Raw genomic sequence first — 17,015 nt, 5'->3', positions numbered from 1 at the left:
GCCCCTGCCAACCTAGAAGAGGGTGCAAAATAAGAATCCCCGGTTGAACGAAGACTGCAGAAATGCACCAAGGGAAGATGGCTGCGGGTTCCTGCATGATGCAATGGATGTCCCACGTGGAGATGTTGGATACAGGTAAGTTTCGGCGCTGGATTCATCCAACAAGCTTTGATTCAAGCAATGTCGCAGATTGCGTCAATGTGGCGCTGCCTGGACCCAGGAGGGACCTGGGGGCCTCAACTCAGACTGAGGACGCAGAGGGGGCTCCCAACACTGGAGAGAACCCACAGATGACCAGGCAGAACCCACGGAGGTCCCAGGGCATGGGGGCAAAGAAGGTGCAAATTGCGGTTGTTGCGGCACTACAAAAGAAGGTCCCATGACGACAGAGAACAACTCAACGAGTTGAGCGTTGCGGTATAGAGTGCTGGGGACCTGGGCCAGGCTGTGCATGAAGGACTCCTGCAAATAGTGCACAGAGGCCTCAGGAGCTGAATATGACGCAGTGCACAGGGGTACTGCTGTAAATGGGGAAGGCAAGCTCCCACCTCCTCCAAATTAGGACAGCAGGACCTTAGGACAGTCTGTGTCGAAGGGGTCCACCACCTGTGTTCCAAGGAGCACGCTCGTCGTCGTGAGAAGAGTCCAACAGAACTGGTCGTCATCTTAGAAGGTGCCTGCAGGAGCAAGGAAGTGACTGCCACTCCACAGGAGATTTCTTTGGTCCTTCTGGTGCAGGGTGAAGACCGAGTCCCTGGAGCGCGCACACTGTGGAAATTGCTGCAGTTGCTGGCTGGAGCTGAAGTTGCAGAAGAAAAGTAACCCTTCTGGATACTTTGTTGCTGTTACAGGAGTTCCTGGAGCAGTCTGCGATCGATCTGAGCAAAAGAGGATGAAGAGTAGTTGCAGAGGATTCCTGCTGGAAATCTGCAAGTAGAATCTGAAGAGAAACCCACAGGAGAGACCCTAAATAGCCCTGAAATGGGGATTGGCTACCTTTTCAGGTATGGACCTATCAGGAGGGGTCTCTGACGTCACCTGCTGGCACTGGCCACGCAGAGGCCTCTAGAGTGTCCCCACACCTTGGAAAATAAGATGGCTGAAGTCTGGGACACACTGGAGGAGCTCTGGGCACCACCCCTGGGGTGCTGATGGACAGGGGAGTGGTCACTCCCCTTTCCTTTGTCCAGTTCTACGGCAGAGCAGGGAATGGAGGTCCCTGAACCGGTGTAGACTGGCTTATGCAAGAAGGGCACCATCTGTGCCCTTCAAGGCATTTCCAGAGGCTGGGGGAGGCTACCCCTCCCCAGCCTGTAACACCTATTTCCAGAGGAAGAAGGGGTAACACCCTCCTCCCAAAGAAAATGCTTTGTTCTGCCTTCCTGGGCCTGAACTGCTCAGACCCCAGGAGGGCAGAACCCTGTCTGTGAGGTGGCAGCAGCTGTAGCTGCATTGCAAGCCTCAGAGAGCTGGGGGTCCATAGTGGAGCCCCCAGGATGCATGGAATTGGCTTCCCAATACCAGATTCGGAACGGGGTGACACTTCCATGATCTTAGACACCTTACATGGCCATATTAGGGATTACCATTGTGAAGCTAAATATAGGCATTGACCTATATGCAGTGCACACGTGTAATGGTGTCCCCGCACTCACAAAGTCCGGGAAATGGGACCTGGACTGCAAAGGTGCCCTCAAACTTAGTAACTTTGCACCCAGCCTTCAGTAAATGAAGGTTAGACATGTAGGTGTCTTATAAGTTACTTACGTGCAGTAAAAATTATGAGTGGCAAAATAAATGCTGCAGCCCTCTCCTGGTATCCCAATGCCCTGGGTACCTAGGTATCATAAACTAGGGACTTATAAGGGGGGTCCAGTGTGCCAATTGAAATTGGTAAATGAAGTCACTAGCCTATAGTGACAAATTTAAAAGCAGAGAGCGCATAAGCACTGAGGTTCGGGTTAGCAGAGCCTCAGTGACACAGTTAAGCACTACTGACAACACACACATTAGGCCACAAACTATGAGAACTGGGGTCCTGACCAGCAAATCCCAGTGAGACAGGCAAAAACATACTGACATACAGGTAAAAATGGAGGTAACATGCCAAGAAAGATGGTACTTTCCTACAGTGTCCCTGGTCAAAGAAATGACCCCAATTGAAACAAAAAGACCATAACATTACATTGGGGTAGAGACAAGGCAAAAACTGAAAAAGTTCAAGAAATAACTGAGATTTGAATAGCTCTGAGAGAACAACTGTGATGAGACACTATTAACACTGCCACTAGCAAAGACCGGAGTACTTATGTTTTGTCTATTTTTATAGCACACATCTGGCACCAGAGAAGGAGCGTCCTGTCCCACCAGGCGCCTATTAGTAAGGTCATTTTTTGAGTTTTTACAAGATTTTAGGACTGAGCAGGCAGCTCAGATGGGCAGGCGGAGCTCGTTCCAGGCTTTGGGAACCAGGTACAAAAAAAGTGTGCTAGCGGCTCTGGCTCTACAGATGCAGGGAGCGTTAGTTAGCAGGACTCCGGCCTAGTGGAGGTTTCAGGGCGGTGTGGAAATTTATTTTCTGAAATGTAGGGTCTATATTGTGCGGGGCTTTGTAATCATGTGCAAGGAGTTTGCAGAATGATTGTCTGTGAAGTGGAGACAGTGGAAGTCTTTAAGATGCATAGAGATATGAGTGCGGAGGGGAAGACTGACAGAATCTGCTGGTGCCTTTTAGATATTCTGAAATCTCTTAGTGAGGTGTGTGGTGATGCCAATTTAAAGTGCATTCCCCTAGCTCAGCTTGCAAATGATGAGTATTTCGGTGACTGTACTTTGGGTGGCCATCCAAAGAGTTTGAGAGTGTGGAAGCAGTAGGAGAAAACTGAGTTGATCTGGCCTGTCAGTGAGATTTGATTGTCATTTACTATCTCTAGGTTCCTGGCTTGGTTTGACAGGTTGGATGTCGGTCCTAGTTCGGATGGCCACCGGGCCACACTCAAGAGTGAGGTGCCTTTCCTGAAGAGCACCATCACCGTCTTGTTTGAGATGAGCTTCAGATGGTTGATCTTCATTCAGTTGGCCGCTATGGACATGTAGGTGGTGAATTTAATACAAATGCTGGAAGTGACATTGGAGCTCAAGAGGATGAGCTGGATGTCATCGACCTACGAAACGAAGCTGAGGTAATGGGCACGAATGATGCTGGTGAGTGGTGCCATATAGACATTAAAGACTGTGATACTCAGTAAGAATCGTTGGAGGACTCTGCAACTCAGGCTGTAAATGGAAGAAGTTTATGGATATAGGTTGACAAGTGCATCAGGTGAGGAAGGAAATGATCCATTAGAGAGTGGGTTCACAAATATGGGTATCATTGAGGCGTTGGAGGAGGATGGGGTAAGAGATGGTGCTGAACTCGGCAGAGAGGTTGAGAAGAACGACTGACACTGCCTCTCCCTTGTCCATGATATGGCGGATATGCATCAAGGGACATACAATTTAAAATATGGTCAATACTAAATCAAAGGAGCATTGGCAATGCCAATAGATCTCATCTATGCAAGAGCTATTGGCTGATGCCAATGTTTTTTAGCCATGTTGTAGAGCAGCATGACTAAAAGTTATTCAAACCTTTTAGCCATGCTGTTCTACAACATGGCTAGAAGATGTTGCTAAAACTAATAGCTCTCACATAGGTGAAACCTATTAGATTTAGCAATCCTTGTTTTCAGTTCGAAACTCGTTATGTCTCACTTGGATAAATTCTCCACCATCCTGTCACATCATCACAGGGCACTCTGCAGGCTGTGTGAACCCTCACTGGTGGGGGTGGTGTTTTCAAATGATTAGAAAGCATTGCCTCAATCATGCAAAAAAGAAATTGCAGAATGTTTCATACAAGAGCCTCCTGTAGCACCAGGAAACACCTCTGCCAAGCTGATAAGTAAAACAAAAAAAGGTGGAAAGCAGTGCAGCGCATAACAGGTAGGTACCTAAGTTCTAAATCAAGGAATGGGCGGTAAGAAGGAATCCTTGTTTCCCTTTGGTGGTTTCACCTTCTGGGGAAATATAAAAGATTCAGTGAATATAAAAAAAAAAGTTAATTTAATAATCACTGAATATATTACTGACCTCCGCTGCAGTTTTGCTCCTTTGTCAAAGCTTTGCAAGTTTATTTCCTTAATTCAAGAGAGAACTCAGTCCTCTGCTCCCCTGCTGTTTCATTTGAATGCCAGTATGTCTGGTTATCTGTTTGACTGTGTAAAAAAAAAGGCAACTGGGAACCGGAGGGGTGGTGGAGTGTTGGAGTGGAAACAGTCAGATGCAAAGTAGTAAGAGGCCCTTCTCGTGCACGGACACTGCCTTATGGGGATGGGCGACTGGAAACTGGAGTCTAATGATGTTGAGTTGGCTGTTGAGCAAAACAACGTACTTAATTGCCCCTAAAGACTCAGGCTACCAAGCACAATCATTTTACTGGAGAAAGCCCAGCTAGAACTACAGGTGAACGTGCCTGTGTAATAGAATGACATGCTTCAGGGGCTGCAAAAGTGGAACCTGAATGAGCGTACATTAAGGATGAGAGGGCAATAAGGGTGAAAAACTCAAAGTTGGAAGTGGAGTTCAGCTTACTGGTAGCATATGGTGTGTAAAAAAGGCTATACAGGGAACATTCATCCACGCATAAATCTATCAAGGCCGCATAAAAAAATAAAAATTAAAAAATGAGACGTTAAAAACGCGCTTTTTAGACGGCATCGGGAAAAACAATTCCATCCGGCCTCGGTAAGGTAAAAATTAAACGTGTTGTGCAAGTATGTTAAAGTTTGCGTACTGCCCACGTCATCAAGTCCGCACTGGACTGCACATTACTTAACCTCCCTGTACCTAAAAAATAACGAAATAAATAAACAACAAAATACAATGGATGCCTCCTCTGTAATGTAACTAGTGTTTTCGAAAAGTGGTCCAATACCTTCGGGTCAAGTTCGAGCTATACTAGAGGCGACATCTCCAATCCGTCTTGTGTGTTCATAGGGATATACTGGCCCTGATATGTCTGCCGCTTGGAAGAGGAGGGGGAGGATGTGGGGGGGCATACTCAGAGCAAGCATTTCTGCAAAGCGGCCCTGTGCAACCTCGGCTTTCTTCTGCCGGGAAGTGAAGAGAGGGTAAAGGAGAACAGATGGCCCATTTCAGTGTGTGCTGTTTCCACACTGGATAGGCTCAAAACTAAACGTGCTCTGCAGGTATGTCAAAGTTCTCGGTACTGCCCCGGTCTTCACATTGGCATGGACTGCAATTCAAAGACCCCAGAGGGTAGCGGCTCTAACCCGTTACGTGTGTTGATGCTACAAACACCAATATTGGAAAGAAAAAGTCTGGAATGGGTGAGCTGCTTTTACGGACACAAGGCAACATGGGATCGTTCTGTGTCGTTGACACATTTTAAATGTGTTTATTTTAGTTAAACATGTACATATTCAAAATACACACACATTTAGAACTCAGAAGGTAAACACAATCATCCCTCAAAAACTGAAAGAACGCTCCAATGTCGATTTTCCTCTCTCTGTCATAATAAGTTTCACATTTAGAACTAACTGGTTCATAACGTGTTTTAACCATTAGGTTGAAAAACACATTCTTAATTCACCATGACGTGGCACACACAGAAAGATGTTTCAAAATAAAATTAACATAAAATTATAAAACTGTATTTTTCTGGTGTATTTATTAGAGTTGTGCAGGCAAAGCAAATGGTGTTAGATTAGGAACATACCTGGAATTCTGTTTACATTATTTTTAGGCTGAGCTTTGAAACCTTTTGTATTCACTCTGTGGACAATAGCAAAAAGAACAGATGATGGATAATGGTTTTAGGCCCAGATCTGTGACTGGGGTGAATGTTTGACATTGTTCAGCATCCCATCCATAATCTGGTTTTTTTTTTAGGGTCGAGCCTGCGTCGCGTGCGCTTGCGAGACGCTTTAGGAATTAGAAAAGGGATCAGAGCCCCGCCCACATCACGTCAGTGTCTTTCATTGGTTCGTGGGCTTGTCTGTTAAAATCTGCTTGCTTTCATTAGTGGAAGGCACGCATATGTCAAGCCTTTTCCGATGGTTAGCCCTCCTCAAGCGCAGCGACCAAGTACAGAAAACATGGGAGGCTCCTGTTTCCCGTCAGGTTTGTGGACTACTTTTTCTCTATTTTCGCAGCGCGATCGCGCTTGGCAGAAGTCGAGCACTTTGCATAATATCGACCGCGTTACATAGTTAATTGCACTTTTGCCAGTTACGTACATAATTGCACTTTTGCCAACAGGTTTCATTACGAGTGAACTGTAGCAGCACGATTGCGCTGTTTTTTTCTTTCAACGTGGCAAGAAAAATCCAGTTGGGAGTTTACAACTTGTAATAGCGGTAACTCGGACAAATGTGAGAACCTAGTGCATTGCAAATGCTTGTTGCATTTGTTGTCCTAAGAGGGAAGGATATGCCCAGACGTGGGTCTCGTGCTTGCTATGCCACCGGATTCAAGGTAGCCTGCCTCATAAAGGATGATCCCCCCGAAACTGGTCCCAGGATTCTTGTTGCCAGTCCAGGGAGGACCCCACTAGGAGTTCGGGCTGGAGTGCGCCCATGGGGAGCAGGGTCAAGACTGATTTGCATATGGTTGGATCCAAACTGGAATGGCATGGCGAGCAAAAACAAAATGATTGATTTAGGCTCAGAGAAGTGACTGGGGTGAATGTTTCACACTGTTCAGCATTCCGTTCATCATCTGTTCTTTTTGCATAATTCCAATCAGCATATTTTAACCCAAAGCTTCATAGCTCCACACCACACAATTCAACTCCACACATTTCCATTCCCCACCACATAATTTAACACCAAACCACATAATTCAACTCAACAACACAATTGCACAAGACACCACACACATATTATCCACACCACAGAATTCCACAACGTTCAACAGCACACTATATAATAAAACTCCACTACATACCATTCCACAACACAAACCACAAAATACCATTCCACATAATTACACATCATGACACATATTCTTACACCATATCATTCCAGTACATTACCACATAATTACTATCCACATAATTCAACTGCACACCATGCCACATAATTCCAATGTACAAATACACTCCACACAATTCCACAACTACCAATTCCAATCCAACCCACAAATTCCACTTCACACCACATACATCCTCTCTCCTCCATAACACATGGGTAAAATACATTGTAATTTACAATGCCAATACTTCTAACTCTCGCAAAAGTGAGACCTACTGGCTTTGGCACTTGCCAGTGGGGGAAGGGGAGACATGCTGGGTGCGAGAATCAGGGTCTAGCAGATGGGGCAGAAGACACAGCTATGAGGGTCGGTAGAGAATGATCAAACAGGGGCACATTGGGGCCGGAAGTGAAAGATGGACGGAGGGCTTTGAAGGACAAGTAACGGACAGGTATGAACACACAAGCACTCCTATCGAGTGCTTGAAAGCAAAACAAAAATAGCCCCAAAAACAGAAGCAGTGGAAGCACACAAGTACTAAGTCCTTGCTTCATGGGGAGGGAAATTTCAACAAACGGCAAGACACATGCATGTTATGATAAACAGAAAAGGAGCAAATGAGAGCAACGCTGCAGCAAACCAGTGGTAAGCTATGAGTAGGCTGTGGCCCACTACAGTGCATGAGCGGTCGATGCAAGCCCTACAAATAAACAGTGTGTGGTCCTTAACTGGTAAAATCGATGCAATGTGTCACAGCAATCAACTACATATAATAACTCATGTGCATACCCTAAACAAGCTGTGATATGTTTAAAAGTGAAGAGAAAGCTGCAAAGTGAAATAATACCTGCTCCTTATTTGGGACAAAGCACTGTTCTGAAATCCATGCAAAGTGGGCTATTTTTAATTTGTCCTGCCAGGAGGTCCTCGGGCTCTTCAGCTTCAGATGAATACCTGAGTAAAGTGCTGCCATGGTAATAGCTTTCTGGAAAGATATTTTAAAAAAGATTACTCCAGTAAAACTTGCTATAACAGAGAATATTTCAATTCAGAATCTAAATTGGTAGATGGCATTTCCTATAACACTACTACCCATGGTCAGTAAATTATAGACTGGCTGCTCTCAATTACAAAAAAACGAAAGTATTAAAATACAGGTTTTGACAACTTCCAAAAGGTCCAGATTTCCCTCTTCACGCATGTTTGACTACCACACAAGCCCAGTGTAACTCTACTCACTACCACTTTCAGAAACAACACAGAAACTCACCTCCACAAATTTTTGAGAACTAGTACCACCACCTCATACAAACAGGCACCTATATATTCACATATCCTTAAACGGACAAAGTCCTCTAACACATCGCAAGTTCCCATTACTGCAAACAACTCACCAGCTCAAATTATCTACCACTAATAACCTCCAATGTATCTGTGTTTTCTGCTTATTCGTGTGATTTTCTAGAATAAAACACATTGATACTCTTCTGATGAGATCCACGCTTTAAAAATATTGTCAAAGATAAATGTCACTATTCGTAGCTCTTTCACCCGGGTCGGCAGCCATAAAATTAGCTAATCTGTGATAAGACATCGATTGAAGGAGATAGAGGATATTTATTTACAAATAAATTCACCTCTCTCAGGTAATAAATAAGACAGTGCTTATACAGTACAGACAAACATAAAATTCAGCTCTCCGGTCAAACTAAAACATCTCATCTCCTACCTTCTATAAGCTGCCTTGAACATAGCTAAGCAAACCAATTTGTTTGCCTAGCAGAGACCGTATGAAACTATAAAAATTACAATGGGTTTTAGCAGATTAACGCGTCTTCTCTCAGACAGAATAAAATGGCAGTATTTATACCGAGCACATAGAAAATACAATCCAAAACTCTGTCTAGGCTACGGCATCATATACCCAACCTTTTATAATCTACTCCGAGCAGTGGCAGAGGGAGGGGTGAGGGTTTTGTTCCTTCTACAACGGTGGGACTTATCCATTTTTTTTGCATGCCCAGTTTCTTCACTTCCTGAAATATGTGGATAGTTGATTCTACCTAGAATGGTACCAGGTTTCACATTGACTGACACCACATTTTAGCAGGCCATTCATCAAATCTGGGGGGCTGATGTTAATTTCCACTAAGTGGTGATTAGAAACTGGGCTATAAGCATAGCTGTAAAAACAAAATGCTTTATATACTGATCTTCTATGCTTGATGTATTAATCAGGCCAAGAAGGGCCACTTTCAAGTAAACCAGGACAGCCTTCTAGATTACCAATCTCTTCATTATACATTTGCCTCTTAAATGAAGCCATTCTTATAAGTCTCCCACGTAAAAAAGCCTTAAAAGGCATCCCAAACCATCGCCAGTGAGGTAGAGCCAACGTTCAGGGAAAATAAGTGCTTTACCTCAGCTTGTAATTCTGCAACCACCAGCTCATCTAATAGCAGGGTTCTAACGAGCATCCACCTACCTCAGTGCCCATACCCTATTAGACCAATATTCATCCGGATAGCAGAATGATCAGATAAATGAGCTCCCATATGGGTTCTCTTTCACACTTCGTACCAAGTTCCTGTCTATTAGAATATAATCAATCCTGGATTGATGCCTACATTTTTTGTTGTTAAATGTATACTCCCCGAGTTAACCCCATCCCTTCTCTCCATACATCTCATAACCCCAACTGGGACATTATAAACAGTACCTAACGTCACATCTTTCCATTAATTCTAGATCTATTACCTGATGACCTATCAAAATCATAATTTAGAACCACTTTAAAATTACCCATCCAAATAATAGGATCTGACATACGCAATAAATGCTGAAATAATTCTGCTAATGGGGCGATATCATACCTATTGGGGCCATAGTAACTCACCACCGTGAATGCCCTATTAAATGCAACCAACCTCCCCATCACCCACCTTCCAGCCCTATCTACCGGTCCCTCCTGAAGGGAGATATTAAAATGATTTTTTGTAAGAACCACAGCCCCCTTGCTGCCTCCTGTCTGGCCTGAGCATATTATCTGCTGCACCCGCCTCTTGCAATACTACTACCTCTGCTCTAACATCTTTCAAGTATTGCACCAACTTCTTTTGTCAACTTCTTTTGCCACCAGTAAACCATTCACATTCCAGGTTAGCAGCCTCAATCCTTTTTGCCCAATCATCCATCCCATATTAGTGGAAAAGCTGTCATTCCCTTCCCCTTACGATCATCACTCTGAGGACATTTTTTTCCCTTTTTTTTCCCCCACATGCCCCACACCCTGTGCCCCATTCCCCTCCCTGTCCTTCCCTACCTTTTCCTCTCCAATCCCCCCTGGGAGAACCCCCCAAACTTCTTCCTCTAATCATTACGCCTTGTGGGGCTGGGGCTACTGGGACATTCAAATTGTCTACACACCAAAAAAAAACATCAACTGAGCAAATATGGAGAGGGAAGACCTGAGTGAAGCGGACAATGATAACCCCCAGTTTAACTAGCTTCTTCTAACATTTTTATCAAGTCATCGCCCTCCCTTGCCTCTTTAAAGTTATATATGTTATTGTTCACCATCACCCTCAATAAGGCTGGGAATTTTAACTGGGCCGTAGCGTCTAATCTCCTCAGGGGGTTTTGATTCTCCTGCCAAGCTCCCAATGCCAACTTAAAGTTGTACTTGAATGATCCGACCTGATTTCGAAGGAGTCTACTTCTGCTGAAAGTAGTTTCTTTTTCAGTGCTGCTATCAAAATTTTTTCTTTGATTGCATAAGTATGGAAACAGACCAGGATCTTCCTCGGAGTCTCTCTATTTTGTTTTTTTTTTTAAAAGGGGTCTCTGTGTACTCTTTGTATATCCTTCATGATGTCAACCTCTGTCTCTTCTAACTGTAAACCATGTTTAATCAGGCAGACCACAAGACCTTTCAAGTCGCTACCCTTCCGTCCCTTCCGGAACTTTCAAGAACCTTAAATTGGTCCTTCTCTGGTGATTCTCCTAAGTCTCCAACTTGCTCCTAACACTTTCCTCTCCAGCTCTCAAGCTTTGGATAACCTCCTTATTTTCCTTCACAGCTAACTTTAAGCCACCTACTTCATCTTCAAGTACAGCCGTCCTGCCTGCCAAATCATAAATTTTGTTCCCCCAGAGTCTCGCAAAAGCCTCTAATCTCCCGTTGTCTGGCGCTTGATGTTTTAAACCCCTCCTTAATTTCCAGTGCCAAATTTTTCAGCATTTGTGGGATAGACTGACTCAGAGGGCTATCTGCCTATTTCTGACATTGATTTTCCTCTGTACCAGCGGAGTCCAGGGGCTCGCACGACAGAGGCGCTTGCTCTTGAGTCCCCCCCAGCTCCGCTAGTTCCTCCTCTGTAAACTCCAGGGAGTTGTTGTTCAGAGCCCAAATCACCACTGACACTGAGGGACTTTCCTCATCCCCCTTCATCCTCTCCTTATCTATTAGAGGTGAAAATCTATTTGAAATACCTCCCATGAGGGTTGAACAGAGCTCCCTAGCACTCTCACATTCTCTAGAGGAAGCTATTTCCATACCAGCAACATATCACCCAACTTTATCTAAGAGGCTGGCTCCTCTATTTGACTCCTAGATAGCACCCTAAAATATTTTCTTAATGAGGGGGGATTTTGGGCTTATTCAAGCTGTCAGGATGTATTCTCACACCTTTCTTATCCAAAGGTGGTTTACCCTTATCACTATCCTTATCACCAATACCTTTTGGGGCCTCAGATGTTTCACCCAGCATCCCTTTTTACACTCAATCTTTCCTTAACCCCATAAATGTTCTTGCCACTCCTTAAAGAGTAAGCCAGGCTCCTTCCAAACCTACTCCTTGCCACTATTTATCCCTTTAATTTTATAGGTACCAGCCTCTCTGACGGCCTTGCTATACTATGTACCACAAAAGATTCGGAGTACCCCAAATGCCACTACCCTAGACCCTCAGGGGTTTGCACAGTACCTTTCCTGTCCAGCAGTAAGCTCACACCTCCCCCAACCTTTCCAGCCTTCCTCAATCTCACACACACGCTGGAGCTGCTCGTGCTGACTCTGCCACTTCTCCCCCAACGGGGGAATCCTTGCAGCTGCCTCCCTTCCTCTTCTAACGTGGCTGCTCTCCCCCAGAGCGCTGCTCGCCGTGGACCCCTTAGGCTCCAGGCCCCCTCCACCGCGGCTCCTGCACTGACACCTCCAATAGGTAAGGCACCCTCCAACGATTCTGCGATGAGAGAGGCCCTCTCTGCGTCGTGATCCATCTCACTTCTCCCTCTTCCACTGCCTAGCTCCCACGGTCCCACAATGCACCTCCGCCAGCCCGCTAGCGAACAGCCACCATGTTCTCCCCCACCAGGACAGCCTTCTGTATTGTGACACTCATTGTCTGAAATATACCCTTGCAAAATGCCAATAGAGTCTTGCAGAACCAAAACATATATAGTCAGTCCCTGCCAGAGTACATTTAGGACATGTTCGAGCAGCGGAGGGGAATATTTAATTCAGGATCCACTGTGTGAGATATAACATCCACGAATATAGAACATCATCTGCTGAAAATTCACCCCCAAGTACGAATTAATAAGATCAAAGTAACTCTCCCACAGGGATTGCCCTCCTTACATCCCAGTGCGCTGTTCCCATTTTAGCCTCAACCTTTCTGTAGTTCCAACGAAATTAGGATGCATCTCCTTATACCAGAAGCTAAGGGATTGATGAACTTCTTCCTTCAAAAGCAGCTTCCTTACAAGGCTCCTGGAAAAGCTTACCTCTTCCTCAACTAAGTTACTTAAAACTGCTCCCATCTGAGCCATAAAAAAACAATGATAACGTCTGTGAAGCTCTTTTGCTGATCATGTACATTGTGGTTTTCAGTGTTAATGTAATGACTGAGTAATCAAAACTAGGATTCCTGATGGGGAGACGGCGCAAATGCATTATAAAAAGATGCCATATATTATAGTGGAAAGTAAGGGAACCTAAGCCAAACTTTTTCTTGGACATCTATATCACTTTCAGCTTAACTTGGGAGATTTTCCAGTTCAACACAAACTTGATCAAAGCTTCTTCCAATTTCACAAATAAGGAGGATTCTAAGCTGCACAAAGTTGCCAAAAAGGAAAAAAAGAACAGAGGTATGGATGACATGTTAATCAGAGCTACATGGCCAATATATGATAGCAAGAGAGAGTTCCATGTTTCTAGTAGCTTTAACACCTTCTGTGTAGCAGAATTATAGTGATTAAGTCAGGGTTGCACTGGTTGTTCTGAACATACGACCCCTAGATGCAGTTTTGGGCTGATCCTATAGCCTGGTTTCAAAGCTGGTGGAAGAATTTCTGTGGAAGAATGAAATAATCAACCTGTCTTCGACTCATTAGTCTTATAGCCTCCCAAGCCAAAAAGTGTTTTAATAATCTGCAGCGCTGAATTTATATTGGCCAGACTTGGAGTTAAAAACAATGTCATAGCTGTGTACAGCTCTATCTTGGAGATAACAGGCAGGGGATGTCAAATATGTCTGTTCTGGCGGCTGTGCTGGGACAAGGACTCAATAAAATAAGCAAATAATAAAGGGAAAAGAGGGCATCCCTGCCGAGTGCCACATTTAAAGATTATTAGACCTGCAGGGGAGTTATTGATAATCAGCTGTGCAGTGGGCTTGACAGAGTGCACAGATGGAGCATAAACTGGGGGTGGGAATAGAAATTTACCTAAATTATGAAATAAACATCTCCAGCTCACTAGGTCAAAAACCCTTCCAGTGTGCACCAAGATAACTCTTGGAAGCACACTAATTGTAACCTTACCAATACACTCCCAACATAAAATGGGTATATATGATTCCGACCACTAATAAACAATTTTGATCCTTAATGATAATAGGGACAACAATATTTATACAATTCGATAAAAATGTAGCGTGTATTTTATAATCAGAATTAAATAAGGTTATAGGTCTATAAGAGCTAGATTATGTTGTTGGTTTCCCCTTTTTGAGAAAATGAATCAATGTCTCTATGGAAAAAAGTCAGGGACCCATCTACCACTAAACAAATAATTAAATTAGCAAAAGTTTAATAGAGTTCAGGGCCAAAGCCATATTCCTCAGGTGCCTTACATATCTAGAGGTGGCATGAAGTTCCTTAGAATAATAGGTATAAGATCTGGCTGCTGCGTTTTTCACTCTCCAAATATCACATATCCTAGCCTGGAACACAAATCCTTGAAGATTTTTATAGTGTGCTCATACTGAATTTGCAAGGGGTTAGATGGATCCAATAAGGGATCTAGCAAAAAAAAAATTTTAAAAATGAAATTGCCCCCAAAATAACCTCTCCTGGCAGTCTACATAGTTCCCATCCTGTATTTTGGAGCAGCACTCGCCCATCATTCACTGGGCCATTATAAGAAACTAAAATTATTTTCTTGTCTCCAATTTCTACAGGAAGAATGGCCCAGTGCCCTTCTTTGCTTGTAAATCTTTCTTCACCTGGATTGCAACTTCCCTCTGAGTGGCCTTAGATGAAGCTAAAACCTGCTTCACAACCCAAGATTGTCATCTTATGCTTCTTCTTTCCCTCGATTCAGTGTGTCTCCTGTAAATATTATTCTTGGATTAAATTACTTGAGCCAAAGAAAAATGGCATCTCTTTTCAACTTGCTATTGAGACTGTTAGCACTTAAACTAATAAATATTGATTTCTCCATTGCTCAAAACTAAATTCATTCACCTTCGACCGTGGCATTGCATCAGCTACTTGGCATTAATGATTTAGCATTCGTCTCATATCTGCCCTTTCTCATCACAGGTCTTATTTTCCCCACTTCATTACAAACAACTTTCCTCTTTGCAGGTTTTTCCACCGACCCCCCTCCTATCCAACCATCATGTGCCTTTTTCCTCGGGCAAACCCATTAAACTGCCCCCTGTGCCAATGTGAATGCACCTAGTCCCTGAAAGCTAAGTGCCTCATCACCTACAATGGGCTCATTAGCGTGGCACTTGATGTGACTCAACCTCATGTCACTACTTCTGTGAGGTTTTAGGACTGATTATCTTAAAGGGTAACATCTTAGCCTTTGCTATCTCTGAAAAGGTACAAAATCTGCCTGACAACAAGGCTTTCCGTTTAGCTGACTGAACAATCAGTGCTTAAGCTACTTTAGCCAGGAATTCTTTGATCGTTTGCTTAAATTCCCACATACACCGCAACAGTTTAAAAGAGACATCTGGGGAAATCTTAAAAGTCATTCTCCATATTTACAGTTTAAAGTTGTACGGCTTTTTGCAGAACTTTTTCTCAAATTCTAAAATTACACAAGAATAGTGCACGATTTCTTCCATTCCTTAGGAGATAAGGGTACCATGTGAGCTCTGGCAATAGAGAGATCAAATGGGGTTCCCTGAGCATATATGCAGAGATCAGATCAGACACAGCTCCATTCATGTCTGAGTTCTTATCCTATCTCTCAGGAATCCCCATCAGATGCAGGTTGGGCCTACGAGATCCAATTTCAACATCCTCCAGTTTTTTGGCTAACATTCTGCATCTCTTTCTGAGATTGTGTAACCGCCTGCACCGGAGTGGCTTGAGTACCTTCCAAGGCTGACACTTGTTTTCAACCTTACCGCAGAGAGCACTCAGATCTTAAATACTCTTGCCTATCGTATCCACTTTAACTTTATCTTGCCTGCCATCTCTACTTGGACAGCTTTTATTTCCTATGTTTCCACTAACAGGAGCTGGAGCACTGAGAGTATTTTCTCTCCCTTGAGTTCCTAAGTTTCCGCACTGCCCCTCTTTTGTCAGTGAGGTCACCGGTGGTTGTGTCGCCAAGGGGTGGATTGCGACGGCCCTACCGAAACCGCACCATTTGTCATTTCTTTAGTGACACTGCCCATTCCACACCCCTTCCTGGCGCTACAGGCAGGTGACTCAGGTGCGACCTGCTCGGTGGTGTGTGCATTAGCAAAGCAACAAAAAAAAAACATTTAGGGGCTGTGCAGCTATCAAAAGCCTGATATGGTACTGCGTGGGAGGTTTAGGGTGAGTTTGGCAGTCATGTTCTGGGTGGCTTGAAGTCTTCTGGTGAGTTGCTTGCCGTTTCCTGCATAGAGGGTGTTCTTGCTACCCAGTTTGATGGTGACTATGGCGTGCGTGATGGTCTTTCGGTGTTGGGAGCCATTTGAAGATTTTCTCAGCATCTTGTGGGTATGGAAGCAGGATGCAATGATAGTGTTGACTTGTGCGGTTATGTCCAATTTGAAGTAAATGCTCCTGAGGCTCCTGCATGGGTGTTGGGGGTGGGTGTGGGTCCTAAGTTGGCATGCCACCAGGTGGAGGACCATGGTGAGTTGTTCTTGACGAAAAACACAACTACTGTGTTGTTGATATTAAGCTTGCGATAACTGACCATCTAGTTGGAGACTTCAGTCATGCAGGTAGTGGATTTGTTCTGTGTGTTGTGAATCTTGTCCAAGAGGGAGGGTATGCATTGCGTGTCATCAGCATAGGAGGAGGAGGTTGATGTTGTGGATGACCCTGGCTAGAGAGAGGACTTAAACACTGGAGAAGGTAGGACTGAGGGACTAGCCGTGTGGCACTCCAGACAAGTTTGCAGGTTTCCAATGAGTATGGGGCCTGGGTGACAGCTTATGTTGTGCATGTCAGGAAGGAGCAGATTCAGTGAAGAATGGGTCCTTAAATGCCAATGTCCTGCAGGCGTCAAATAAGGATGAGATTGTAAACCATGTCAAATGCTGCAGAGAGGTCCAAGAGGATGGGGTCTGTGGTGTCTCCTAAGTAGAGGAGTGTTCTGTGCTGTGGTCCTTTGTGATGATACGTGTGGCATGTATAGGCCTTCATTGGGTTTAGTGATTGTGTAAGCATTACATCACTGTGCCATGCCCTTCTAGCTAGAGCAGTTTGACAGCAAAATACTCGTGAAGCCTCGC

The 17,015-nt window shown here is 44.3% G+C and overlaps 2 protein-coding genes across 6 annotated transcripts in view; one reads left to right on the top strand and one right to left on the bottom strand.

Moving 5' to 3' along the window:
* Positions 1-17,015, top strand: part of TAF5L (TATA-box binding protein associated factor 5 like) — a 522,668-nt gene that overhangs the window by 167,344 nt on the left and 338,309 nt on the right. The window lies entirely within an intron of this gene.
* The window catches only part of URB2 (URB2 ribosome biogenesis homolog), a 524,601-nt gene that overhangs the window by 506,926 nt on the left and 660 nt on the right, over positions 1-17,015 (bottom strand). The window contains exon 2 of one of the 3 annotated variants that reach the window (XM_069234932.1): positions 7,886-8,023. The exons of 1 other annotated variant lie outside the window; for it this stretch is intronic. In XM_069234932.1, coding sequence (XP_069091033.1) covers positions 7,886-8,011 — 126 coding nt within the window. In that variant the 5' untranslated portion in view covers positions 8,012-8,023. The remainder of the gene's footprint in view (positions 1-7,885; positions 8,024-17,015) is intronic. One more of the 3 variants, XM_069234933.1, reaches the window with a different exon arrangement.

The sequence above is a fragment of the Pleurodeles waltl genome, chromosome 5 (genome assembly GCF_031143425.1).
Source record: "Pleurodeles waltl isolate 20211129_DDA chromosome 5, aPleWal1.hap1.20221129, whole genome shotgun sequence".
Lineage (NCBI taxonomy): Eukaryota > Metazoa > Chordata > Amphibia > Caudata > Salamandridae > Pleurodeles > Pleurodeles waltl.
Note: the sequence above shows the minus strand (reverse complement) of the source record. Positions and strands in the feature narration are given on the sequence as shown.